Below are 26,479 nucleotides of genomic sequence, written 5' to 3'. Positions count from 1 at the left end.
ATTGCTCACCCCTGTGAACTAATGAACTCGCAAATATCTGGCGGTGAAATGCAGGGGGAGGGGGCCGGGGGAGCGTGCGATGCCTTTCCATCTGAGAGGTGGGTAATAGGACAAACAGTTGAAAAAATGTCTAATTTAACACCGAAATTAGTGGAGCTCTCATAATTTATACCTGCAAAGCAGCTACTCCTTCAACAGAGCTTAAATATTTTCAATAGCCCGAGTGTAAGCGAAGTTACGCCATTTGCTAAACTGCTCAGAGGAGAGGAAAAACTAAAACCAAACCAAGAAGTGCCCCTACATCAGAGAAACAGGGCACAAACCACAGGCGTTACCGCTCTTACAGGACTTTACAAAGGCATTTTCTATTAAAAGATCTGTTCCCATCATTTAATGAGACTTTATTCTCAGGGTCCCTGATTGCCTTAACCACAGGGGCTACTGGCAATTTTAAGAAATGACATTAGCTGTTTTTCAGTTTATTTCCTCCCAAATCTTTGCACATTTTTAGTAAAGTGAAGCAATTCAGAGCAAAGAGAGGAGAGCAGCAGGAGCTGGGATCAAAGGTTCCCTGGCACACACCCCTTTGCCAGAAAAGAAAAAGAAAAGGAGAAAGCAGTAAAACAAAATCAGCCACAAGGGGACCAGACCCAGCTCCTGCCATACAGCAAACACCCAATTCCCTTCAAAACGGCAGAAAATGAAGCAAATTAAGGAGTTAATCTACATTTCAGGCTATTAAAAAACTGCTGCCATCCTTACCTGCAACACCATTGGGAGGGAACTGGGGCTCCCCTGGAGGAGCTCTGCCAAATTTATAACTGGGAGCACCTGAGCTGCCTCCGAAGCTCTCACTGACAAATTAAGGGACAAATTCACTTATAAATCATCGGTTTCTGGGTGGTTGTATTCAACTCTGCAAGGTTGCTCAGCAAAAGCCCCTCAGCAGCAGGCAGGGCAGCTCTTTAGCAAGTTCCCTTGAACATTTCCCCAAGTAGGAGGAATGACTGACCTCATCTCCAGGGGGGAGCAGGTGTAAGGGGGGAGCAGCCAGGCCCCCACACATGAAGCTGCACTTTTGGGGGGTTTGGCCCAGAACTGATGAGTTTGGGGCTGGGACACCCCTTCCCACCTGTGGGGACAAACAGAGAAGTTCAGGCATCCAAGAGAGGTGATGTAAATGTCTAGCTCCGGGATAACCCACCAACACACAGCAGCATGTGGCTGTGAGATACAGCCCAAGAAAAAAATAAATGCGCCCCACAATGAGGCCGGATCTGTATTTTTGTACTTTTTGAAGTTAGTTTTTCCCCCCAGGGTGCTGGGTGCCAGCCTCGGCCATTGGCGAGCAGGGGCTTTGCCAGCCTCGCTGAGGTTCCTTACGGTGTGCCTTGTGAGAATCACACGTGGGAAAAGCAAAACAATCCAGAAAAGGCTATTACCACTAATACAGTCTTTTGTGTGACAAATAATGACATATTTATAGACATATGTGGCTGCACAAACAAAAGTACTTCTAAAAAGACCTGAAAGAAAATAAAATGACTCTCTGACTTTTCAACTTCATCTGCAATCATGACAAACCATCCATTTCAGACAGTAACCAGAACTCCTTTCTTTCCTTTTTTAAACACCAGCCAAGCACCAACCAAGCAATGAGTGTGGGTAAAAACGAAGGTCCCAAAAATTATACGCAAAGCGTCATTTTTAGTCATTTTTATTAATGCCAGCACTGAGGTGTCAGCACCAAACACCCTTTTTCAGCCCAACAGCGCAGTTAATGCAGTGGAGAATGGGCACCAGGTGCCTTTTCAAAGCAAGAGGCTTTTCTGGGGGTAAAAAAAAGCATTTGTTGTTTGAGGCATTAACCTCCAGCCTTGCTCCCCTGCCCAAGGACTTTACCTTTCTGCTCGGCCCGATCTCACCTTTCCCTGTTAACGTTGGGCACCCGTCTGCGCCGCCCTCAGCCCATCTCTGCGTTACAGCACCCACAGGGGCTCACATGTACGTGCTGTACGTTGGGTTCCCCACCCCCAGAGCATGGGTGAAGGAGGAGAAATGCCACGACTGACACCCTGTCCCCTTTTAGTCTGGTGAGACAACAACCCCTTCTCTCACAACCTCAGCTAGGGAGCTGACCGGTGCACATTTAGGGATCTGCAGCAGTGCCAGTTCCCCATCCCCAAAACCAGACCCTCATTAACTAACGAAGGAATGACCAAAAAATGTTATTTTTCCCCCATTTTCTCAGCATCCCACCTTGCTGCAGCCCTGTTCCCAGCCCGTGCCTCTCAGGTGCATACAGAGGGGCCGAGCAGAGCTGGCCACTGGCCCCTTGCCCACAGCCTCCCGCAGCAGGGGAAACAAAGTGGGGTTCCTGGCGCGTTCCCCATTTAATTTCACTGTTGTTGGCCCCCACATTTTGTTTTTTCTCCCTGTTTTGGGACATTTTGTGGTTCTGGAGGGCTGCAGGGCCCCAGGCTCAGCTCGCGGGTACCTGTGCCCGGTCTCAGAGCTCCACCTCGCGCCACAGGGAGGGGGAAGGAGGAAAAAGAGGAGAAAAAAATTAAAACATATTAAAGGTGTTAATAAGCGACTTATTTAAACAGAGTATCACATATTGAACATTAATCACCTTGCAGTAAAAGTGTAATTAAGGAGTCACTCTGCCTTCTGGGGAAGGCTCGCTTGGAAGCCGAGAGAAAATGGTCTCTTTATTAACGCAAATTATTTTATTTGGCTAAAGGTAATAATTCTAAGTGAGGTCAACGGGACTTGTGCACACACGAGCGGCACCGGGGCCCGGCCACCGTTTCCATGGTGACTGAGCCAAGTTCGTCCTCGGCACGGTGATGGCTTTGCTCCCGAGCCGTGCCGGGCCAAGCTGAGCCATGCTGTGCCGAGCCGTGCCTAGCCATGCCAAGCCACTTGGGGTTGTTCCTCAGGACCCCAGCACCCCAGCCAGGCCTGGCACAAGCAGCCCCTTGCCGCATTTCCCCAGGGCTTCTCCTGGCTCTCGGTGCAGCTTTTTGGCTGTCCTGGCCCAGCGCCCCCCAGGAGGGCTGCAGCACGCCGCAGTGAGCCCACCTGCGAGCACCCAGTGCCTGCTATGAGCAGGGAACAGCGAACATATAGACCAAATTCCACAAAACCCAGCTCTGAGAAGTGCTGCGGCAAACCTCGGAGCCAGCCTGGGCTGTGCAGCCGTTTCCCCACGCGCCTCCCCGTGCTGGGAGAGCCCGTGCGTTATTCTGCCTCCCGCGGATTATCGTCTGAACGCGGCGGTGATTTATCTGTCTCCCACGTCATGTCAGTCCTTTATGTACAGTGTTATATGCAGAGCGCAGCATTAACATTTTACTATTATTCTTACCTTTCAACGCAAAAAGATAAGCGTGTAAATCTTGGCGGTGTCAGCAGCGCCGACGCGGTGCCGCAGGTGGGCGGCGCGGTGCTCAGCACCACGGATCCCCACCGCCGAGCTCCGCGGGCTGCTGGGCTGATACCAACTGTACCAGGAGCAGCCCCAAAACCTCCTGGGAACCAGGGAAAGCCCTAAGGCACACACACACCCACAGAGCAAAACCCTCCCCATAAGCAGGGTCTCCAAGGTGCCTGCACTGCTGAAAAGATGCCAAAACCACGTGAAAACCGTACGCTGGGCACCACTTGGATGGAAGTAATCAAGGCAATCTCAGCGCCAGCGCTGCCCCACGCCACCCAAAGCCCCATGAGATGGGGGTGCCCACCCCAACTACGCCACCCCATAAATCAGAAGCCCTTAACATGATCGTACCCCCCCCAGCACCAAGCGTCCTCACACCGGCTCCTGCGTTGCCTGGCCATAAACCACCTCGGTACCACACCAGACGGAGCCACAAACAGCCTCGCTGCAAGTTACGGCTGGTCCCACGTAACTTATTAACACCTAGTCAAGATTAATCAAGCAGGGAAAGCTAAAGCAGGTCCCTAATTAGTTGCTGATGATAACTATATTTGTCATCCTCTCCCAATTAGTCTACTGTACATTTTGGACTTTAATTGCACCTTGTTCTTCATTTAAATGTCATCATGTGCATATATTCTCCTCATTCTTTAGTAGATTTGAGAAAAATTTGACATTAAATATAGATTATCTTTAGATTTCCATAATTAACACAACTGAACTGTCTTCAGCCTAAGTATTTCTCCTTACACGATAAATCTGGCCGCTCCCTTGGAAGTCTGCGCTGCCGGGGCTCCTGCCGCCGGCGGGCATCCCCCTCGCGCCAGTGACACCAGGGCCACGCATCGGCGACAGTGACGGCCACCATCGGGACGTGGCCTGGCGGGGTCTCCTCCCCACTTGCACCCGCACTGCTAGCTCCAGGGGAACACGGGGAGCCAAGGGGGGACATGCACCAGTGCCCTGTCTGCAGAGGACACAGGGAAATGCAGCAGAGGCTTGCCGGCAGTCCCCGCATTCCCATTTCCCCACCCCACCTGCGAGGGACGGACCCAGCTGCAGGAGAAGCGGATGAACGGACGCCTGCCCTTCACCAGAACGTGGCCGCAGCAAAGCCTGGGGATGGGAGAAAGCCCCTGCAGCCCCCCCAGCCCAGCTCATCCCAACGCTGCCCTGCTTACAGGAGCCGCTCTGCCACAGCGGTGCCGGCACGCTGAGCAAAGTCGGGTTTAGTGAGAAGAAAGAGGAGGGGAAGGGGAAAAGCCATCAAGAAAACTGCACGGTCCTACCTGTCCCTTAAGGTGAGGTGCATCACACAGAGCGTCCCTATTCCTAGTCATAGCAAAAAACCCCATGTCTGTCCATATATCTCCTAGCCGCTCCAGGCTCAGCGTGTCCAGCGAGGCTCCAGCCTCTCGCTACCACGGGAGGAGGCTGCCGCCAAATGAGAGGAGGGGTAGGAGAGGAGAAGGGAAAAGTGGGGAAAAAAAATAAAAAATAATAATCAAGGAGTAGTCAAAAAGTGTATTAGAAGCAAATTTGGAGGGAAATCAATGGCATGTAATTAGATTTGATTTTTCTTCACGTTTTGTTTGGCTGGGGGTTATGTATAGACTCTGTGTGAGCGGCGAGGAGAGATTAAAGCACGGAGAACAGGTGCCGGATCACGAGCCGGTGGCCACCAAAGCATGACAGCTCCATCACCGCTGTCAGGCAGCACAGCAAATAAACATATAAATAAATAACGGGGAAGCGTGCTGGGAGGAGACGGGCATTTGCTCATTTGCTGTTTGAGCTGCTCCCCCCGTCCTGCCCGCAGCGGGAGGGGACGTGCAGCAAAGCAGGATGTGCCTGGCATGGCTGGGGGCACCCAGCGTGAGCCCTGCCACTCGCAGCTCTGGCCAAGTCCCCAGCCCGTGTCCCCATGGCAGGGGATGCTCCTGTGCTCTCCCCGTGTGTTTTGGTCCTTCTCTGGCCATCAGGGCAAGCTTGGTGTGGGTGCACATCCCTGGAAAGAGAAATGAACCCACTCATGTCAACTCAACCCCATCTCCCAATGGCATCACTGTGTGCCTTTATAAACACAGTTGTGCTCATTCGAGGTTTTATTTCTCCTCATCTAAACAGGGGAGCTTTGCATCGTGTTTGGCAGTCGGTGCTGGAACGCTGGCCATGCCATGGCCGCACACTCACAGTCCCAGAGCCTCCACGCAAAGGCAGAGCCCAAGTGGCTGCCTCCCGCCCACTGTCCTCACATCCAAAAAACCCCACATTGATTGTAAGCTGCGGTGTTCCCACACAGCTGGGTGGCCTGAGAGCATGTGGAAAAGCTGTTTTTTCCCCTGAAACCTGCCCACAGATAGGCACTGCAGCCCCTGCAGCAGCATGTTTTGGGGCATAGCTTAGGAAACAGGCATGGGCTGTAGGGATGCAGGAGGGGAATGGCTGAAGGGCCGGGCTCTGCTGGGAGCACAGATGCAGCCGCACACGTGCCCAGCTCATGTGCATTATACACGTGTGTGTGTGTGGATACGTACAGGGATGGCACCTCATGAGGGCCAGGTGGGTGCCAGCAGGGGCCCGGCTGGCGGTGGCAGTGCCAGCAGAGCTCCCTGTCCTCACAAATGAGGGGCTTTTTTTTTTTTTTTTTTTTTTTTTTTAACGCTCCCCTTTACCCTTTAACCTTGAAACTTAACCTAAAAGCTGGGCTGCTGTCCACATGACTTACCCAAATAAATGGCATCCCTAATTAGCAGCACCCTCCGCTCCTCCACGCTCCAGGCCACGCTGCATCAGCGGACACCCCCGCCTGATGAGCAGTTATTGAACACGCGAACGGCAATCAACACTAATTAAACACTCAGCTGTTGAGAGGAGACAATGTTTATAAAAAAAAAAATGCAAGAGGAGGGGAGTGCATCTTCTGTTTTCTATAATTAGTTAGCAATATTCCCCAGGCAGTCGCAGCAATCGAACTCGGGTGTGCTCACATCTGCTGGGCACACACACAAAGGCTGCCCCGACGCTTGCCGAAATGCGGGGTGGGGAATCACTGAGGGATGCGGGGGCATGTGTGGGATGAGGGAGCACCCGTGGGGCTGGGGGAGCCTCAGCCCAGCCCCGCTGCAGCAGGGAGCCCCAAAACCCATGGGCAGGGCAGAGCAGCCCTTTGTCCAAGGGCTGCCAGTGCCCATCCTATAAATTCACACTGACATCACCACCTCTATCCGCTGCCTGCAGGGCCCACAGGCATCACAACGGAACTGGGTTTGCCAAAACAAAAAAAAAAAAAAAAGAAAAGAAAGAAAAGAAAAGAAAACTTCAGGAACTGGTCTGCTGTTGCTGCATGGGCAACCCCCAGGTGCAGTGCTGTGGGCCTGTGGTGTCCACTCCTACAAAGTGCCTGCCCCCCCTACAATGCTCTTGCTGCCGTCGCCACTGCTCACAGGCATCTCTCAGCACTCCCACATTCTTCTGAGCACGCAGCCAGACATGAGTGGCCTTTCTGAAGGCTGTGCTACTTTATTAGCAGCTCCTCTTTGCAAGCCCTGTACATAATTCGATATTAATGACAATTTGCCGCGTGGCGCCGTCCCCACGCCGGGAGGATGCTCAGGGGATGCTCGGCCCCCGGGGTGCCCCTGCCGTGCCCCTAGCACCGGCCCCATCTGCGGTGCCCGGCCCCATCAATCAATCAGCACAGCTGTGGGGCCGGGAGCAGGACTGGCACGTGTTGGTGGGGGAGAAGGAACAGAAACCACGTTTAATGCCAAGCCAAACTCAAACATGTGGGAGCAAGCGGGGGGGTGGTCAGAAAAATCTTTTATTGTCTTGCAGATGCTCGATAACAGCAGCTAAAGCAGGTGCCAGGCCTGGGGAGGAGCAGCGCCTTGGGATGCAGGCCCGTCCTGCAGCATATCTGCATCTGCACCTCACCCCACGGCACCTGGTGGCACTAACACACACCTGCTTCGGTAATAAAACACGCTTGGAAGAAGCAGATTAAAGCTGGGTGGGCGCTGTGGGCTCCCACCCCCATGCACACGCTGAGGAAGAGCCCAAAAGCAAGGCCGAGGCCTGCGGACAGGGCCCTCGCTGCCCGCCTGGCACCCAACATTCCCCAAATTCCCCCCAAACCCTTCCTGCCCCTCCTGGCATCCCCGGAGGTTTGCAGAGGGGACATCACGGCTCTGGCTGCACTTTCCAACTCGCTGGGCCCGTGGCACCCATGGCAGGGATTTATGTAAGCGGGCTGCAGGAATAAGCACCGTGCCCTCACACTGCGCTGTGATCTACCCTAAATACCTACAATATTTCTGGTAGTAAACAATCTCCAAGACTCATTTCTTAGAGCAGCAGCAGATGGTCAAGAGCATTTCCTGAAATTGAATATTATAATGAATTTAGGATCGAAAAAATTTACATAATAATCTGTTTTAGATTCTGATAGTGAAGAAACCTACACAGAAACTGCTTCTTTTCAGCTATTCGAATTAAAGTATAAATCTTCAAGTACTTTAATTATAAACAAACTCTTTGCCATACCAGACCCATGAAAGAAATTGAAAAATTAACTACCCAGTGAAGCTCAAGGCCACACGGCAGGCTCGGTCCATCCGCCAGCTTACCTCTCGCAACCCAGGCCTGGGCTCCGCGCACGGCGGCTGCAACGAGATGGCCACGGCCCTGCCTGGTGCGCCTGGCTTGAGCGGGGACGTGACAAATCTTGTCCCAGTTCTGCACCCTGGGGTGGGATGGGGTGAGGTGGGACAGGTCCATGCTGCCTACAGGCCAGCTGTGCCCAGGTTTGGTGAAGGAGCATCCTCCGGGACAGGCACAGAGGATGTCCCCGTGCCTTCCCCTCTGCCCGCGGTGACGCAGCAGCACCCATGCTCCCGGGGCCACCTCCCTCCCCGTTGTGGCACCTAGCACAGCCCCGGGACCAGAACCAGTCACTGCCAGGCCCAGCATCCTGGTCCAGATGCTGACGGGCACCCCTGGAAGCAGGGCTGCATCCCAAGGGCAGCGAATACAGCAGTGGTGCTTGGATCCCTGAGCATTGCTGCGGGGGCACCCACGGACACAGGCGGCCAGAGGCACCAGATGATGACAGAGATGTCCCTGTCCTCCTGCAGCTGTTGGACCACGGGAGTATTTCACCTGACAGCCCGGGGCTGAGGCTGAAGAGGGCTTTCCCTTTTAGAAAAGCAAATATTTAGTCTAGATAAAAAACCCCGAGAGCGTTTTCCCCAGGTAATACTAGTAACTAAAATAATCACATTCACTTTGCTGGTTTAATTTTATATTTCCATTTCTACCTTATCTTTTTTCTGCAAGCATCATTAAACCACACCATAACAAAAATACATGAACTGTTATTCTTTCAAGAGAAGCCATAAACCACCTCAAAGCTTTTCAAGTTTATTCTTATCTCGTACATCTTCCTCTGGTTCTTTTTTTTTTTTTTTCCCCCTTCATGCATTTCAGAAAGGTAGTTTTCCCTAATGTTAAGAATAGTTGCATTGAAAATGAGATGCTGCCTCTGAAAAACCCCTCTGGAGGATTAAATAAGTAAAATATAGCCAGAAAATAAACTGGAACCTCATTAAAATAATTTTGCAAGAAGGAATCCTACCTTACAATAGCTTTTCAATATCACTTAGAAAATTCTTAGAGTCATATATATATGTTCTTAATTCAGGACCTTCCATTAAAAAAGACATTACAGAGGGAACTGAAAGGCCATTTAGTACCCTTGTTTATATAAAAATGCATATTAGGCACAGATGCAATCTCAAGCAAAAGACTTGTGATATGGTTTGAACAAGCTGCGCTGCGCCGGAAGGTGCTAATGAGGGCTGGCATAGCTGCGAAGGCGCCGGCAGACACCGCCACCTCCTCTGTTCCACCACGCAACCAAAACCCACCGGTCTTGGAGCAGGACCCGGGACAGAGCTCGGCATCGTTGGGAACTGCAGGGTCTGGTCCTCAGATCTCCAGGGAAAAGAGCTGAGCTAACACTTGAGTGCAGGAGAAACACTGCTGATTTTGCAGCTTCTAAAACAGGCCAGAAAATAAATAAATAGATAAATAAAATTGGCAGGTTTAACTTTGCGTCAAGCCAGAGCACATTGTTACATTTTTAAATATATCAAACTATTGATCATAAGCAAGCCAATTACTTGTGTGCATAGCTAAAGCCATGCAGTGAGCACATTTGAGCCCTCGCTGCATCCACCCACCCATTCTGCACCGATTGGGCAAAAACCTCCCAGCCTCCAGCAGCCGGATCGCGAGCACCCCACGGACACAGCCCACGAGGGATGCTGCCACGGGCTCCAGCGGCATTCCCAGTGGCCTGGTCAGCATCGTTTTGGCGTGCCTGCTTGCACATATGAAATGCATTCAGCACAAACAACTTCGTAACAGCATGATGCGCTGGGAGATGTAATTAAACACAAATAGCATCCAGCTGCAACGAGCACGCAATGCACATCTTTTATCTCTAAATTTAGGTACCCGTGTTCGGCAGCGACATCCGTTTCGGGGCTGAATGAAGCCAGTCACCACTATTTTAGTGCTAACGAGAACCCTGTGTACTTGCAGAGCATCTCCCAGCTGAGGATCCCAATACCCGGACAAATATTTTATCTCTAGAGGCTTCAAGAAAGACGATAAGCATAATTACTACCCCAGCCCACTGAAAACACAAGAAGAATTTCTTCAGCTACCCCCAAAACCTCCATCAGCTTGAATTGGACCACAAGATAACTTCAATCACCCTGAGGCTGAAGCCCAAGTGAGGTTAAAGCATCTTCCCTCAAAGCAAAATAACTCCTCCAGCTCCTATTCAAAAAACAAAAACAAACCCAACACCCTGCAGTTACGATAATACAGGCGCACAGCCCCAGACGTGCACGCATCACGCACGGCACAGCCCCTGCAAAAACGCCGCTGCAGTAAACCAAGCCTCATCTTACACAATATTTGGGTCGCAAGTTTTATAGGGAATAAATATCACACTTCAATTTCATGGTAACTTAGGAGGGTTGACTGGCAAATACCATGGCTTTTACATGGTTCTACCAATTACGGAGCAATTACATGTAACCTAGATCTGGAGGACATATTGTAGAGATAGAATGTATTCCTCTCCGTGTTAAAAAGAAAGAGGCAGTTAATAGAAAACACTCTTTTTTAAAAAAAAAAGTTATAAAATTCTCCTATTAGAATCCACAATATTCCTGGGTGACGTTATCAAAACTCCACATCAATCTCCAACCCAACACAAAGACTGCCATCCCATTAACACATCAGTTGTGGGATGATCAATAAAAATTTACTTTAAACTGTGCCATATGTCGCCTCCAACAAAGTTTTATTATTCAGATTCATCAGTTTGTACCTCAACCCCCGTGCAATTAAATCCCATTTAGCAGTACTGACCTCCTGATTTGAACTTGTCATTCCTACAGCTGGTTTGGAGTTCAACAGCACTTTTAAGTAATGAAAGCAAAATGTCTGCGAGTTGGTGGTGGAGCATGGTGAGCCCTCCGCCGGGAGCCCTCGCCGCGCCTCTGCCGCCGGCACAGCTCTCGCGCCAAAACAGGGTGAGGGGAAAAAAATAAAAAAAAAGAGCGCAGGCACATTTTAACATGTTGTAGCATATTTGTAAACATCGTTAATCATGGATTAGCAGATGGTAATGTTAATTGCACCTGTGGAAGTAACAAGACCTCAAGGTTGATTACATTTACAAACTCCGATCATCGCTGCGGCGCGGCTGGAGGATTCCCTGCTGCACCCGGAGGGGCCGCGTGCCCAGGCTGAGCCCTCGCGCCTGATTTTCAGCACAGCCTCGTTATAAAGCTGGTGCAGAAAAATGGGACAATTAATGCTGGCAGAGACCTGCGCTCGTCGGGTGGGCACAGGGCTGAAGAATAAAAGGGATGGTGCCAGAGCTGCTTTAAAAAAACAACAAACCCACAACTTTCTTGAAAGCAGCTGCAAATGAGAATGAGAAGCCCTGGAGCAGCCAAATCAATCTCATTCCACAGCACGTGGCCCAGCTGCCCGAGGCGGCGCGAGCACCGGGCATGAGCACGGGGCAGCCCCGGCCATGGCACTGCACCGATCATGGCACAGAGAAAATAGCTGTTCTCTGCCCAAAAACACTGCCAGCCCCTCTCAAGAAGCCTCATTAAGAGCCAGTTGAGGATTTTATGGAATTATTTGGTTTTTGTCATATTAATAATCTGTGCACAAAACCTAAATTTGGGGCATTAGTTGAGCTTCTCCAAGCCTGTTCTCCCTCGAGTTGATTTTGGGGGATGAAAAGATTTGTGCTTGCCTGGTCTGAGATTAAGAAGACAGGCCCAGAGCGTATCTTCTGAGCAAGCAAGGACAAATATTTTGCCACTGTGCTTAGAGACACTTTGATTATTGAGAAATCATTTTGGAAGGGCAATTACTAAATTTTAAAATCAATTTGGTAAATATGCTTCTGAGAGGAATCCATGACAAGCAGCAGGGAGGGAAGAATTGACTTTCAAATTACACACACACACTTTATTCATATCTAAATATCAAAGAGACTCTATGTACAAACAGAAGTAATCAGGAAGCATGTTTTGATCTTGCTGATGTACACAAAAAATGACAATTAATGTCCTCCTTTATGATATAAAGCCGGGAGTTTTTTACAGTTACATTACAGGGACGATTATAGTCGAGCTTAAGGCTAAAAATAATGAAAGACTATAAAAACTACATTTTAACGTTTAAAAATATCCAGGAAATTAACTGGAGAAGCAGGCAATGATCCAATTAATGGATCGCATTTATTAGATCGGGGGCAAATCACGCAGCAGAAAGCTCCATCTCAAAAGGTGCCACTCTGCAGAGGTCCCCGTGCTCCTCCCGGCAGCGCGAGGCCTCAGGCGTGCTGGGTCCGCAGCAGGATGTGGCTCGGGCAGGAGGAGAGGTGTCGGCTGTGCCAGAAGCCGAGCCCACGTCCATGAGCTGGGCACCAGCGATGCAAAGCAGGGCCAAAAGTTAATGCTGAGGGAGACGTGCTGAATGCACTACAGTGAACGGCGGAGATGTCCAGGGTGGGATTTACCGCACTCGCAATGACGCCCGTGGAGCAGCAGTCAGGCACGAAGTCTGAGCCCCAGCCCTATTTGTGCACTCAGATCCCAATTTCCCTTCCCCTGCACCAGCAGCAGATGTAACGCTTCCCCCAGCGCACTCCCTTGATGTGCCAACAGAGCTGGCAGACAAACTCCTGTTAAAAATAACCATAAAGCACCACAGCCTGTTAAAATGCAAACCTCATACGGCCCCCGGTAAGCCCGGTCTGACGCTCCAGTGCCCCAGCAAGGTGCTGCGCAGACGGCGGCTGCACGGGGCAATTTGCGGGGAGTCGCCGCCGCTGCAGCGATGGATGCTGAGCCACCAGAGGAGCGACTGCAGGGATTCTGATCCATCCTGCCTGCGAGGCCTGGGAATGCAAAAAGCCACTCTTTGGCACGTTTAAAACAGGACCAGGCGGACTGCTGGAAACTGCTCCCACAGGAAAACCGATCACAGTGCAGGGGGACAGAGAGACGCGGCCAGGCCCCTGCCCCAGGGCTCCTGGCAATGTCCCCACGCTCGCCCCACTGACGGAGCCACCATGGACATCAAGGTCTCGAAGTTTTTTGGGTTCAGAAAAGTACCTGCTCCATTGTTACTCACCTGCCTCCTCATTAGGGGAGTAAACCAGCGTGGCTACGCGTGGTCTGAGGGTGCACAGCTTTCTCAAAACCAAGCAAACTTAATGAAGTGCCTCCTCTTATGAAAGTACTGCATAAAGAAATCATTATTTTTTTTAAATGGAGAAACTGCAGTTTGTATGAAATCAGAAAAAAAAAATCTATAGATAAGTATCTATAGATTAAGAATAGAGCAAAGGCTTTATCTTCATCCCTACTGCTCAGAAGGAAGGACTCGGCTAGCCCCAAGTGCTGAACCTGTCTTGCAAAAAATGAGCAAATCTAAGCCACGGGCACCCTCTGCTGGGGCAGACACGGCTGCATGATCAGCGCCAGCGGGGAAGGCTCGCCAGCAGCCTCGCTGGCCCCTTGCCTTTTCATTTCAGCATTTAAAAAAAAAAAAGAAAAAAAAAGATACATTCAGCCCATAAGGCAAGCGCTACACACCTGCCTGGCAGCCATCGCCCCAGCAGTCCACCAGACATTTTGCTGCTGTTCGGTGAACACTTTCAGACCTTTCAGACTCAGGCACCGAAGCCCGGCTCGCACTGCAGCAGGCATTTTTGGGGGAATTTGGCTTCTGTCCTTTTGCACAGGAGAGGCCGAAGGGGCAGCCACAGCTCAGGATATGTGCAGCCACACGCCAGGCACCCTCTCCAGCTGCAGCGACAGAAGTGAGCGCTCGACACCACTGAACGGCAGAAGGTTTGAGTGCGAAGCTGAGCAGCATCCTACCTGCAGGCCAGCCCCTGGCTGGGCGATGCTCCGCGTTTCTCCTAGGCCAGGGAAGTCCCCAGAGCTGCTGCAGCAGCAGAGCGACGTCTCCTGTCCCAGCCCTCGTCCTGTCCCAGCCCTGCAGCCACCACCGCAGCCAGCGCCCTCGGCAAGGCCAGCCAGCCTCTCCCAGGGACACATCTGAAAAATCCCCACATCCACAGACCAGTTTACAGACTTCATTTAGCTCAAAGGAAAGTCCTAATTAGTCACTCTGAGTGATTTACTTGTTCATTTGGAAGGGGGGAGGGGAGAGACTAAGCTGAATTGTTTGAAATTATCCCTAAAGGGCACTGTAAATTAAGTGTTAATGAGGAATCCTATGCAAAGGGCCACAGTAGCTAAATAAAATAATTAAGGTGCTAAGCGATAACATTCATTTGGTTCTCAATAATTTAGCCAGCCTGGTTTTCAACCAGGATATTTGCAAATGAAACCGTCACCACTCTCCCTGAACCCACGATGCCATCAGTGGGGACTGTGGTGCTGGGGCAGCTCAGCATCCAGCTGGATCAGGCCCACCGTGGAAAGAAAAATTCCCCAAATGCAGAGAACAAGCTCCCGAACCCCGTTCCCACCTGAAGGAAGAGCCCCGTTCCACTCATCACACTCAGGGTTTATGTATGACACGAAAAGGATTGATTCGAGTCTCCAAGAAATCTTTAGAGAGGCTTTATTTCAACGGGCTACATTTTTCCCCACTACAGCTCTTTCGAACAGGTCATGTCCATCCTTGGCGCGGCCGCAGACTTGTGTTACAATCAAATACAACACGCTGTACTTCAGACGTTCAAGCAGCAATATGTAACAGGGAAACTGCCTCGTGAATAAATTGCTATCGAGTAGTCCAAAACCAAACCTGTTTGTCGCCAGCACCCTCCTGGCAGCTAAGGGGGGGGTGCCAACCAAGAACTGGCTCAAAGCTGCAGCCCAAAATCCTCTCCGCACCCTGAGCAATGTAAGTCCCCTTGCAACAAACAAGACTTGCAGCCAACACTGGCTATTTTATTGCAAAAAACGAAGGATTCGGCTGTCTGCTTTTAAAACCTAGCTTTGTCTCCCCTTCCTGACAACCTTTCCCCTGAGGGTGGGAGGTGTTACCTACTGCACGAAGGCATCTGACTTCAGCACTGAGCCAGGGCTCTGGTGGTATTGTGCATCAGCCAAAATACAGGTCGGGCCAACGGGGCTCTCCCTGTACGTTGCAGAGATGGTGAAAAGCCTGGAAAGAGCAGTTCCACATCCACACTGACAGAAAGCAGCCATGAAACGCCAAGTGGCTTCCAAAGGTCCAGGCTGGATGACCTCCACCACGTGCCACAAGAAAAATCAGTCACTGCCTCAGCTTTTGGCTGCAGATGGAGTGCAGGAGAATACCTGTAGGAAAGTAAAAAAAAAAATAATATTTTAAGAAAAGAAAATCATTCTGAGAGCCTAGATATTTGAGATTTTTAAATACAGCAATTTGGCCTGATGCCCTTGTGCATCAGAAGTATTCTTACCACTAGCCACAGAGACGTTCAGTGACTCGATCCCCGGGTGAAGCGCTCTGCCAGGGGGAATGGCCAGCATCCGATGGCACAAGAGCTGCGTCTCCAGTGAAAGTCCGTCACCTTCATTACCTGCAGAACACAGACACTGCTCAGGTCAGCTCACAGCCGCTGCCACGTTCCTTCTTCCCTGTCACGAGTACAGGTCTTGCTAATGCTCTCCCACCACTCAATAACCTCATCAACTCCCACCAAGCAATGGCCAAGAAATACCAGAGACGAGATGGGCACCGTCCCTGCCATCCCTTCCTGGCCCCCTCCAACCTCCGTGGACCTGCTCTCCAGTACCTGCAGTGTTCTCAGTACCCTCACAACACACCTGCACGCCCAGTAAATCACAGAGACTTGTAGCTCGAGTGCAAGGACCCCCCACGTGAGCACCCACCGTGCCAGCGGGCAGCTGCCCACGTACACGGGCTGCTGCCAGAGGCACGAAGCAGACAAGGCCACCGGCCTGCTGTGGCACAGCAAATCCCACATCCCTATCGACAGTGACAGGCTCAGCCTTTTCAGCGCAGAGTACCACCAGCTGGGTGCAACTTGTGAATGCAGACAGTTTAACCAGAGGCTTCAATTGATTAGTTGTTAAACCATCCAACAGCCCTGATATGTTTGGGCTGATACACTGGTGAAACAGAGTTGAAATCTATCCCAGGTCATTAGTAGTTGTTTGACTCACACTGTCACAAAGGGAAATGGAAAGGGAGAGGCTTTAAACAATCCTTGGTGCAGACAAGTGAAAATGCAGAAGACCACAGACCTCCCAGCCCGCTCAGCTCCCCAAAGACTTCTTCCACATTCATTATTCAGAGCTACACAGACAGCTCCGCGGCTGCAAGCATACCTGGCTCATTTCAAAGACGTGCTCGCCCTCTAACAAACCAGGCTCAGCATGCTGGATGCCAAACATTCCCCTTTGACAGCCAGACCCCGGGCCCAGCTGAACCCCAGACTCACCCAGGGCGGCACCACCGGGGCACACGCTGCCTGCAGGGGCTTCTGCACACTACGTGTGCGACCAGCGCTGACACCACGGCTCACCTCCACTCATCTGAGGTTTAACAGCATCACAGATGCTTTAGGCGCTGTCTCTGCCACTGGAGACTCGCTCCTCCGTAAGGCAAACGAGCTCCTTGCTGGGCTGAGTTGCCACAAAGTTCTTCCCTTGGTGTCTGCTTACAGCTCTTCCCCAGCAGGTCCCGTGCCCGGTCTCTACGTATTTATCTGTGTGAGACCTCCTCCCGCACGACACAGGGAGTGCCGTTATTACCACTTCACAGACTGGACGCTGAGGCCCAGTCTCACGCTTTGCTGGCTGATCTAACAGGCAAGATGCACTCTGTGTAAGGAAAAGTATGCATTTGGTAATGCATCTGGCATCACCTTCCCATATAAAATAAGCAAGAGCACCCTTTCGCTGGGGTGAATGAACCTTCAGAAAAACAAAATCCCATCCTAACCGTTCTTTTCTTGCTGCTTTAAGCCAGCAGAGCAGACAAGGCACGGCCGAGGGATCCAAGGCCACCTGGGAGGCCTGAGTGACACAGGGGACCAAAGCCAGGGCTCCCATAGCCTGACCTGCCTTCATCACTAGACTGTGGCTCCCTAGGGATGCTCCAAGGAAACAAAAATATATACATTAACCTACTTCTGTCTGGTTCAACACAGGAAAGTTTTAGATCTTACAGCACTATTTGTCTCCTGAGCCTCTCAAAACCACATTCTCACGGGGCTCTCCAACTGGGACAGCAGCTATTAGCAGAGGTGCCACAGTTCCTGGAGCAATCCCCTCCTCTCCCTGATAAGGGCCTTACGATTCCTAATAAAGGCAGCAATTTTGCTTCCAGCTTTTACAAAGCTTTTTATGGCTCTAGCTGCTTAAAATAATTAGGACCTATAAATTCAGGGCAAAAAAGACTTGCACAGACTGCGACACGTGGGAGGGAGTATCGACTAAATCAGACAGAACCCTAGTTTATACTGGTGAACAAAACGCTTCCCCCTTCAGATCTTTGGCTTCGATCTCATAGTTTTGTCTCAGTGACAGTTCACCTGGCATTGTCCCTCTTAATTATCTGGTAATGCTTGTCCCCATGTAGCACTGCAGTACTGCCCAGGATTTGGTCTGGTGCTCAAAGGAGCCGGTAATGACAATGCACCACCCATGCTCCTAACACTCCCGCTCCTCCAAGCCACACAACACACTTCGCACCACAGCGCATGAAAGCCTCTGAGCTTGGCTGAAGTGACAGAACAGGAGTTTCCCTGCCCCTCCTGCAATTCGCACCAGGGTAACGACTGCAGTTTTTGGCGCAGGATGTCCAAAGGCAGGCAGAAGGGGCTGTGCTGAGGAAGGTGCACGATGAGCAGCTTGATAAACCCAGCAGTTCCACAAACAGCCTTAAAACCCAAGCTGAAGACTGGACGCGTAAGAAGAACAAACTACCCAGCAACTCTTCTTCCCTGGACACCTAAGTGCTCCCAACCTGTTCCCGTTCACACAAGGCTTCCAGTCTGAAGGGCACCCAGCTCCCCAGCCACCTTAGGCAACGACTCTAGCGCAGACAACATTAACCTGGGCTGTCCAAACCATTCTCTTCCAAGCCAGCGAGGATGCCAGGGGGGTGAATTCAAGTCTGCAAATGCTTAACTTACAAGACAATCTATGCAATGCTCACTACCATGCTAATATATCTTTGCTGCTCTCTATTTGTGGCTGCAGGTACGCTACATATTCAGATCTAGGATGTTTCTTCAAACAACCCCAGCATCAGACAACTGTAATGTTCAATTTTCTTTTCAGTGAAGAGTTAGTGCTCAGCAGAGAGTTGAAATCATTACTGCTGCAAGGTCTGGGAGCTCTCCTTATGCATCTACCCATCAGCCTCCAATCTCCCTTGACAAAAGGATATTTGGACTTTTTCCTGGAGAAATCTCTCATAATTCAAGGTAATGACACCACTGCCACTTTCACCCCCTTCCTTTCTCTTGGTGTTGCCGTTGTTTCTGGGATGCATTTCTTTGTGGTCCATCAGCATCGCTGCCAGCCTCCCCATCCCCTTTATAATATAGCTTCACACATCTTGTAGAGATGCCAGATTTGCTGCATTGTCTTGTCAGTATTTCTAGGAGTTCAATAAACATTTTAATTAAAGGAATGTCTTCTGAGCCAAGAAAACCGCAGCACGGGGCAGGATTACAGCCCCTTGATGGCTCGTCGCCAGCATGACACCACTTCCAAGTGTAAAAGCTCAAACCAGCTTCGTGCCAGGTGACAGACACAAAGCGAGGACCACAGGATGGCCACGCAAGGGTGCCTAGAGCAGCACCCCTGGGTGAATTCCTTTCTCTGGCTGCCACAGGGTCATCACTCCCCTTCTCTTCACCTTCTGGCAGGCTACACAAACTCTGCCTACAAAAGACAGCATCCTTTGCAAGTTTCACAGCGCACAGGTCGGGCAGGGAGGAGGTTAAACCCACCCTTCCTACCTGCACTGCGTTGGGCAGTAGTTCCTGCCTTCTCGCAGGCATACAAAAGCAGCCACAGACTGATCTCGGCGGTGGTCTCTGCCACAAAGCCCGGCCTTTTGTTCAGACCATCCCCAACATCATCTCCTCATCTCCAGACCTGAGCACAGAGACATGTTCCTGTCCTTTAAAGAGAAATCATGACAGAGCAAAGACACAGGACAGCTCACCATCACAGCCTCAGAACAGCAAAAGCAGACACGTACCTCCTGGGTCTCTCTCACCCAGGCCTGCGGTTCACCAACACGGAAAATCCAGGTTCAGGACCCCACAACAGGACCAACAGCACTGCAGAACGCAATGCAAAACAACGTGCTGTGGTGCACTGACCCAGTCCTGTCCTGCTACTGAGAACTGCCACGTAGTCCCTCTGCAGTTATTAAACTCCCTGTTCATCTGCACAAACTGTTTTGATCTTTACAGTTCCTACTGGGAAACTTCCAGGCTCCCCCCTTCTTCTTGGCCTCTGTTTTATTTGCCCACAGGTCATGCTGGTGTTTCTTGCTCAGCTTTTCTTTTCCAGACCAAAGCGTAACAGAATGTAACGGATCTGAAACTAGCTTAGGGGATGAAATGCTGCCCTGATCAGTTCCTCACACACACACTTCCACCAAGCCCAAAGCTCTGTCAATTGACAATACCTATTACTATAATAATGGGTTTATTCCACCGAAATTCCAAGCAACTGACGACAGGAACATTTTCCACCTCTTCAGGCTTGCTCACCGTTCCCACAACTTCCCAGCCTTCTGCAGCTTTAGCCTGAGAACAGGAAAGGAAATATGTGTTCAAAACAACAGCAACTCTTCAAGCTTAAAAAGAAAGTAAGACATGTACATAACCACGTAAATGTTTCAGACTTCCAGTTAAGCTGACTGGCCTTTTGACATCCCTTGCATTTTTACCACCGAAGTCCTACTAGTACCAGGACATGAACCTTGAATGAGGAAAATGAGCAAAACAAACCAAAAATGGGTTATTTTCCTTCTGTTGTTTGTTCCAGTTTATCAAGCAAACAAAAAGCAGCTGAAAAGCCTTTTCTGCCACTACAACAGCTCTAGGAGGGTTTTTGGCAGAAAAGCATACAGAAAGAGTAGTGTTAAACAAATCAGCATAACGCTAATGAACAGAGCAATGTGGCACAAGTTCTCAAGCGCAGCCTCAGCCATCAGAAGCCCCCAGAAACGTTTTCAAACACAACTACACATTTTTCAACCTGGATGCCAAAAATCAGCTCATATAAAAAGCAGGGCACTCAACACTCAGTGCTTCACATGAGCAGAGAACCAGCCTTCCCTCCCTCGCCCTAGTAAAAAGAACCTTAATTATTTGTCTTAGAAATCCATTTTAACAATAAAAGAGCTGCTGCTTCTTGCCAGCTTCATTTCCTGTGAAGCTGGCGCTTTTTACATTAAGTTCTATCAAATTTACACCAGCCAGGCAATGCCAAGGGTTAGGCCGGTGAATCTGGGTCCAATTAAATGAACTGCTGCAATGGCTCCAAATGTTAATAATTCAGGCTTTACAGTAACAAAGTGATTCTTCCAGCTGTTTCAATTAAATATCAATGTACTTTATGTGCCTTTCATTTCATCATCCTCTAGAGCTCCGACTGCCACACACCTCCTGTACAGCTGAACACCGGTTTTCTAGCACCAAGTGGGAAGAGTCCAGGCTTACCCCTGCGTGGAACCTGACAAGCTCCTCCTCAAAGGGACAGAGGCACACAGCTACCCCAAGAGTGCAGACCAGGTGCCTCTGTCCCTCTACGGATCCAAAGCTTCTGCCCTCCCACACCTTGCTGGACCCTCCAGCCCCACCGCTGCACCGATCTGGGGCGTCCCACGCAAACAGGGGAAGGCAGAGGAGAGCCTGCGGCTCCTCGCTCCCTGGCCAGACTCACCCAGCCACATGCAGGCACGCAGGGCAGCATTCAGCTGGTTCCCAGGGCACCTCCACAAGAAGTCAGGGCAGTTGTGCGGTGCTATAACAGGGATGGACTCACACTGCCAATTCAAGGCAACTCTCCTGTGTTTGTTTCAGCTCAAATCACATTTTTCCATGTGCATTCCCCTTTTGCATTCTGCAAAGGCCCTTATTTCACCTCGCAGCATAGGTACAGGCAAAAAAAGATAAAAAGCTTTCCAGCAGCTCACATCCAGCCCTGGTTTCTCCTCGCTCCCCTGCTCTAAAGGCTGCCCAATGCTGCCATCGTGTGCCAGGCTCTGGGACACTGCCTCTGTGTGCACTGGGAAAGACCTGCTGCAGGCAGCAGCCCCAGCCCAGGTCCCCACGGACAGACAGGGAGACAGACCCCATCTTACCGAGTCGCAGGACAGACCTGCTGCTACCCTGCCAGCACCATCCTCCGGAAAGGACCCACAACACAGAGCAGCTATCCCACCCGACCCGACACAACCAGACTGCGGGTGCACAGCCATCAGAGAGGTCCTACAGCACAGACCACCGGTAGCAAACAGGAACACAGAGCAGGAGAACAGAACGCTGCGAACATTTGAGTCCTCCTTCTGTACCTCCTTTCTGTTCAGCACATGCAATATTTGAGGTTTCCCGTATATATGTTACACTAAAAGACTGGAAGAAAAAAAAAAAAAACGTGGATCATTCTACCTTCAAAAAGCTCCGGAGATCATCTGTGCTGTAGACATCAAAGACTTCCATAGCTCCAGAGCTAGCTTTGCTCACTGTCGGAGTCAAGGGGCAGCTGCAAGGGAAAAAAAGAAGGGAAAAGTTTCATATGATAGCAAAAGAGGAAAACCAGGAGGATTTTTTGCTTCTGTATTTCCTTCTCTTGCCTGTGCAGCAGGCAATTCCATCTAGCCTGCAAAAGATCTCGTTCGCTATACGGATGTATTTTCCTATAGAGAATAGGAGGGCTCAAAAATTAACCCAAGAGATAAGTTGCAGCAGTTCTGTGCACGGCTGGACAATTAAAACACAAAATTGGTTTTTTAAAAAAGGTACCCAGGGAGGTTCTCTACCAGCCTGGAACACGACATCCCGAAGCCTCCCTGCAGAGCGCAACGCAGAGCAGTAACTGGCCAAATCCAGTTCTCAAGCTCAGTCTTAGAAAGCCCTCTAAAGAAGCTGCTGAGCAATGCAGGCTTGAAAGCTCTTCGGGATCCGTCAAGAAAAGAAGGAGAAAACCCAAGCACTGAAGAAGCAGACAACCAAGCCCGTACCTGTTTCTCTGGCTGGTCACCACTCTGTCCACCCCCAAGAAGTAGGCAGAGAGCAACAGTGCGCCCAGGTTCATGGGATCCTGGATCTGCTCCAACACCAGCCAAACCAGCTGTCGCTTCGGACTCTCTTCATCCCCCAAATCGGGCTTCTCAGCTTCCTCCAAACTCTTGAAACGGAGAGGGGTGGCCTCTAAACAAACCCCCTGGTGGACCCGACCCCCGCACAGCGCATCCAGCTCTCTCCTCCCGACTCGGTGCACAGGCACCCCCCGGGCTGAGGCCTGAAGGACAAACTCGCTCATGACGAGCCGCTGAGAGCCGGCGCTCTCCTTGAGAAACAACCTGAACAGGTCCCTTCTCGACTGCGAGAGGGCCACGGCACACGGCGTGATGCCAAATAGGATCTCCGAGCCTCTCGTCCTCTCGATGGGCAGCGGCTTCCCTTCCAGCCTCCTCCTGGGCTTGGGCAAATCGCTCCCCAGCCAGCCCCGGCCCTCCTGCCCTGCTGCCGCAGCCCCCCTGGGTCCCCTCTCGCAAGCTTTGGACCCCGGCCGGCTCTGTGGGTCCGGGCCCACGCGTGTCCGTGGGGAGCCGCAGGCATCGCCCCCTGCCTCAGCCACCCCTCGCAGGGCCGCAGCTGGAAGCTGAGCGCCTGGGGAAAGCCCTTGCCCACCACCCACCGGCCGGCAGGGCCACGGGGGCCGCCTGTCCCGCGTGGGGCCGTGCCCCCCCGCCCCGAGCCGGGCAGCGGGCGCCAGCCTGGCGGCCCCCCGGCGGAGGGCCCTCAGCGCTTGCTCCATGGCCGCCCACGGGGCGAGCGCTGCGTGGGGTGGGGGATAAAAAACACCGGAGCCAGCCCCAGAGGCAGCGCGGGCGGCGTGGGCACGGGGAGGAACCCCACACAGCGCCACACCGCCCGGGGAAGGGCCGCGGACACGCGGGGGCCCGGCCGAGCCGCTTCCGTGCAGGCGGCGGGCGGCGGAGCGGCCCCGCACCACAGCGCCGCGGGGCGGCCGGCGGGGGCACCGTGGCCGGACCCACCCCCTGACAGGGCCATAATTAAGGCACGGAACCGTTCCTCTCATTAACGCCTCTCATTAGGGCGCCGCCGCAGCCTCGCTGGCCGCGGGGCGTTTCTCTCAGGGCCCGCTGCTAGAGGCTGAAAGCACCCGCGGCCCATGGAAGCCGGCCCAGGGGCAGCTGATCAGCTGGAAATTCACGTTCCCTGGGCGAAATCCTGGCCTATTTCCCCCCGACAAAGTAACTGCAGCACGCTTTTCTTGACAGAGATAAGAAACGGCTCCAGCAGCGCATCTCGGGGCCCCGCTTCGGCCTGGAACTTCACACCAGGCCGCTGACGCACAAAACATGGCTCTTAAATCTCTTACCGATTAAGAGATCTTAAGTAAAATCATCTTTTTCCTGTTGTCTTCCAAAGCCAAGCGCAGTCGTTCTTCCCACACCCAAAATGAGAGCTGAGATCAGTCACCAGAGATCACCATGTGCCAGAGAACATTTCCTAGAGATGCAGCAATTTTGTCGTAACTGATGACATTTATTATATGACAAACAAGGAAAACACAAGATTAGGAAAAAAAAAAAACAAACATGCTTTTAGTGCTACAAATGCTCTCTACCTGTTTACAAGGTATCCAAAACATCTGCCTCAAATCCAGCAAGGCAGCCACAGTTCAGCTATTCACTACTTATTTGCAAAAACATTTTATTTTAATGAGAGCAAAACTGAGCTCAGTCATGTGCCTCTGCACTTGGACAAGCTGAAAGGGAACTGGGAAGCAAAAAATGCCTTCATTTAACAACAGCAACAATCCATCCTGCTTCAAAGCGAGCACAGGAGATGGAAAAAGTTCAATATCCAAGTCTGTGTAGCAATAGCAGCTCATCCCTTGCATAGTTTAGCAGCCTACCTGGGGATTTCAGCAAACCTCTGTGGAGTACAGCTTCATTTGAACATGGATGGGCTAGTTCAACCTCCACAGGTTATCCATGAGACAACTGGATGCTATTCTGCTCTAGAAAGCAATTACAGTTTTTCCCCTGTGAAGAACCAAATTCGCATGTTTCTGTTTGAAATCTTCACAACAGAAAGGTTTAGCTGTGAACAGTAAAAAGGATGTTATGTCTTAACACAAAAACTACTATGTACAACAAAAGAACCACAGTGTGCCTCTTTTTATTCTTTATTTTACAGTTCACAATTAGAAACCTACCGATAAATTACACAGTTCACCCTCTTGTTTGGGGTTTTTGAATGCCTTGGAGTCATGTTGCCAATCCCATCTCACCCCAGGAAGATGGCTCAAGGCGCTGCCAAGTTACATGAGGCAGAGCAGCCAAGCAACCCCTGCCAAACCCCTCCGTGGGCTGTGCTTCATGTGGGAAAGCAGCCAAAGGCAGGAAGTTACCTGGCAGCAGGAATTATCCCCCCCCATAACTCATTAGAAATGGAAATATATACTGGATATCATTTCAAGGATGAGAGGTTGTTTTATAGACTTGCAAACGTTACAAATATTCATGGCGAAAAAAATAACTTCTAGGGCCGCAGGTCAGCCAGGTTGTGTTTGCAAGGAGTGACTGCACAGACCGGCCCTTTTTCAAAGCCTTACATCTTAGGCAATTCTCTCTGAAGCCTCCTTTTACAGAGCAGAAAGGTAAGTCAGGTCCCTGCCTCAGCTATGCATTTCAACATCAGCTTAAATTCGCACGCAGTTAGACCCACCAATTCTGACACTTCACTACTGCTTCCCACACCCTTGCTCATTTCACAAGTTCCTGATTTTCTTGACTTTTTCAGCCCTCAACTCCCAGTTCAGCCACCTTCTCTTTTCAAACGATGGCACACTCTGCACAGTGCACGTGCTGAATTCAAACAGGCTCCTGCAAAAGAAACCTTATGGAAAACACACAGTTTTCATATTACGTCTAGCTGAACATCACAGGGGTGTTATAGAAAGCACAACTGTGCTTGGACCTTCATTACCCAAGTGCCTCTGAATTGAGCACCACAGTGGCACGGAGACTAACAAGCTTTTCCAGCTGGCACAGGCTCTCTCCGCTGCAGTGAGCATCGCTGGCTGTGTGCAGACCTGGACTGGCTCTGCTCCTTGCAGGACATGATCTAACTCAGTGCCGTGGGTGAAAGCCAGCTCTGTGCAAAGAACCCACACAAAGCCACTGCCTCGGCAAAGTGGAGGAGGTCAGTGCATTAGAGTAGCACAAGACTTTGCCACAGGGCACGAATTTCACTCAGAGTAAATTAAAAGGCCAAATCCAGAGACAAGGTTGTGTGTACTTGCTAGGAGAAACTGGTGACAGATGATGAAGGGATAGAACACACCACAAGCGTGTATTTATAAACAGAAAAAAAAAAGGGACAAATTGCCTTTGTTTTTACAATTACCAAGGAATGTTTTACCGGTTCTCTCCTTGTACCCTTCTACAGTTGCTCACCTTTGGCACAAGGAATTCTATGTATCACAAGATTCATTAATAATAATACTTCATATCAACACTCAGCACTTACATAGCGCTCCTCATATTCAAAGTGCTTTACAAAACAGTTTGTGAGTCCTCACAACACCCCTGTGAGGTAGGTAAGTATTATTATCCCCATTTTGCAGATGGGTAAACTGAGGCAGAGAGGTAACGTGACTCGCCCAAGGTTACATAGGGAGCTGAAATTCTTGATGTAGTGGCCCTATTCTGGTCTCCATTATGGTGGTATAACACAGATGAACTCCCACAGAGCTACACTGGCATAAGCAAAACTGTCCAAACCACGTTTCTCTGGTTCTCAGTCCTCCGCTCACATAACTGACCAGACCTGCTCCACCTAAAATTACAGGTTCACCTTCCAAAACACTACGGGAAATTCAGAGCACAGCAGGCACAAGTCTGCAATCTTAAGGCAACATGTACATTACCAGCTCCATAGCTCTGTATCGAGGTGGACTACATGCAGGTGTGTTTCTGCCACACTGTAAGAGTAAATAAAACAGCTCAAGTGGTCTCCAGCTCTGCATGTGTCAGCTATGGGGCTGATGCCCTCCTCTCCCAAGTCAGAGTAAACCCAGAGCAGAACAGTGGGGCTGCACCAGCACAGAACTAGTACAAGATCTGAACCAGACCTTTTACCTTCTGCTTTGTAGGCAAATGCCCCTACTACTATGTTTTCATTTCGGACAGCTTCAGCACGGTTCA

At 50.8% G+C, this 26,479-nt stretch overlaps 1 protein-coding gene across 1 annotated transcript; it reads right to left on the bottom strand.

Moving 5' to 3' along the window:
- Nucleotides 1-14,630: 14,630 nt before the first annotated feature.
- MRM1 (mitochondrial rRNA methyltransferase 1) lies at nucleotides 14,631-23,224 on the bottom strand. The gene is made up of 5 exons (XM_035560957.2): nucleotides 22,256-23,224; nucleotides 21,684-21,777; nucleotides 19,694-19,814; nucleotides 15,477-15,596; nucleotides 14,631-15,351 (listed from the first exon to the last, which is right to left on the bottom strand). The coding sequence occupies exons 1-5, from the start codon at nucleotides 23,053-23,055 to the stop codon at nucleotides 15,308-15,310; spliced, it is 1,179 nt and encodes a 392-aa protein (XP_035416850.1). The 5' UTR covers nucleotides 23,056-23,224; the 3' UTR covers nucleotides 14,631-15,307.
- Nucleotides 23,225-26,479: the final 3,255 nt, after the last annotated feature.

This window comes from Cygnus atratus, chromosome 20 (genome assembly GCF_013377495.2).
Source record: "Cygnus atratus isolate AKBS03 ecotype Queensland, Australia chromosome 20, CAtr_DNAZoo_HiC_assembly, whole genome shotgun sequence".
Lineage (NCBI taxonomy): Eukaryota > Metazoa > Chordata > Aves > Anseriformes > Anatidae > Cygnus > Cygnus atratus.
Note: the sequence above shows the minus strand (reverse complement) of the source record. Positions and strands in the feature narration are given on the sequence as shown.

Coding starts and splice junctions, on each gene's coding strand:
- MRM1 (XM_035560957.2), bottom strand. CDS start 23,055: ATGGAGCAAGCGCTGAGGGCCCTCCGCCGGGGGGCCGCCAGGCTGGCG. Junction 15,597..19,693: donor ACCCATTATTATAGTAATAG/GTATTGTCAATT, acceptor TGTGTTCTGCAG/GTAATGAAGGTGACGGACTT. Junction 15,352..15,476: donor GAACGTCTCTGTGGCTAGTG/GTAAGAATACTT, acceptor ACTTTCCTACAG/GTATTCTCCTGCACTCCATC.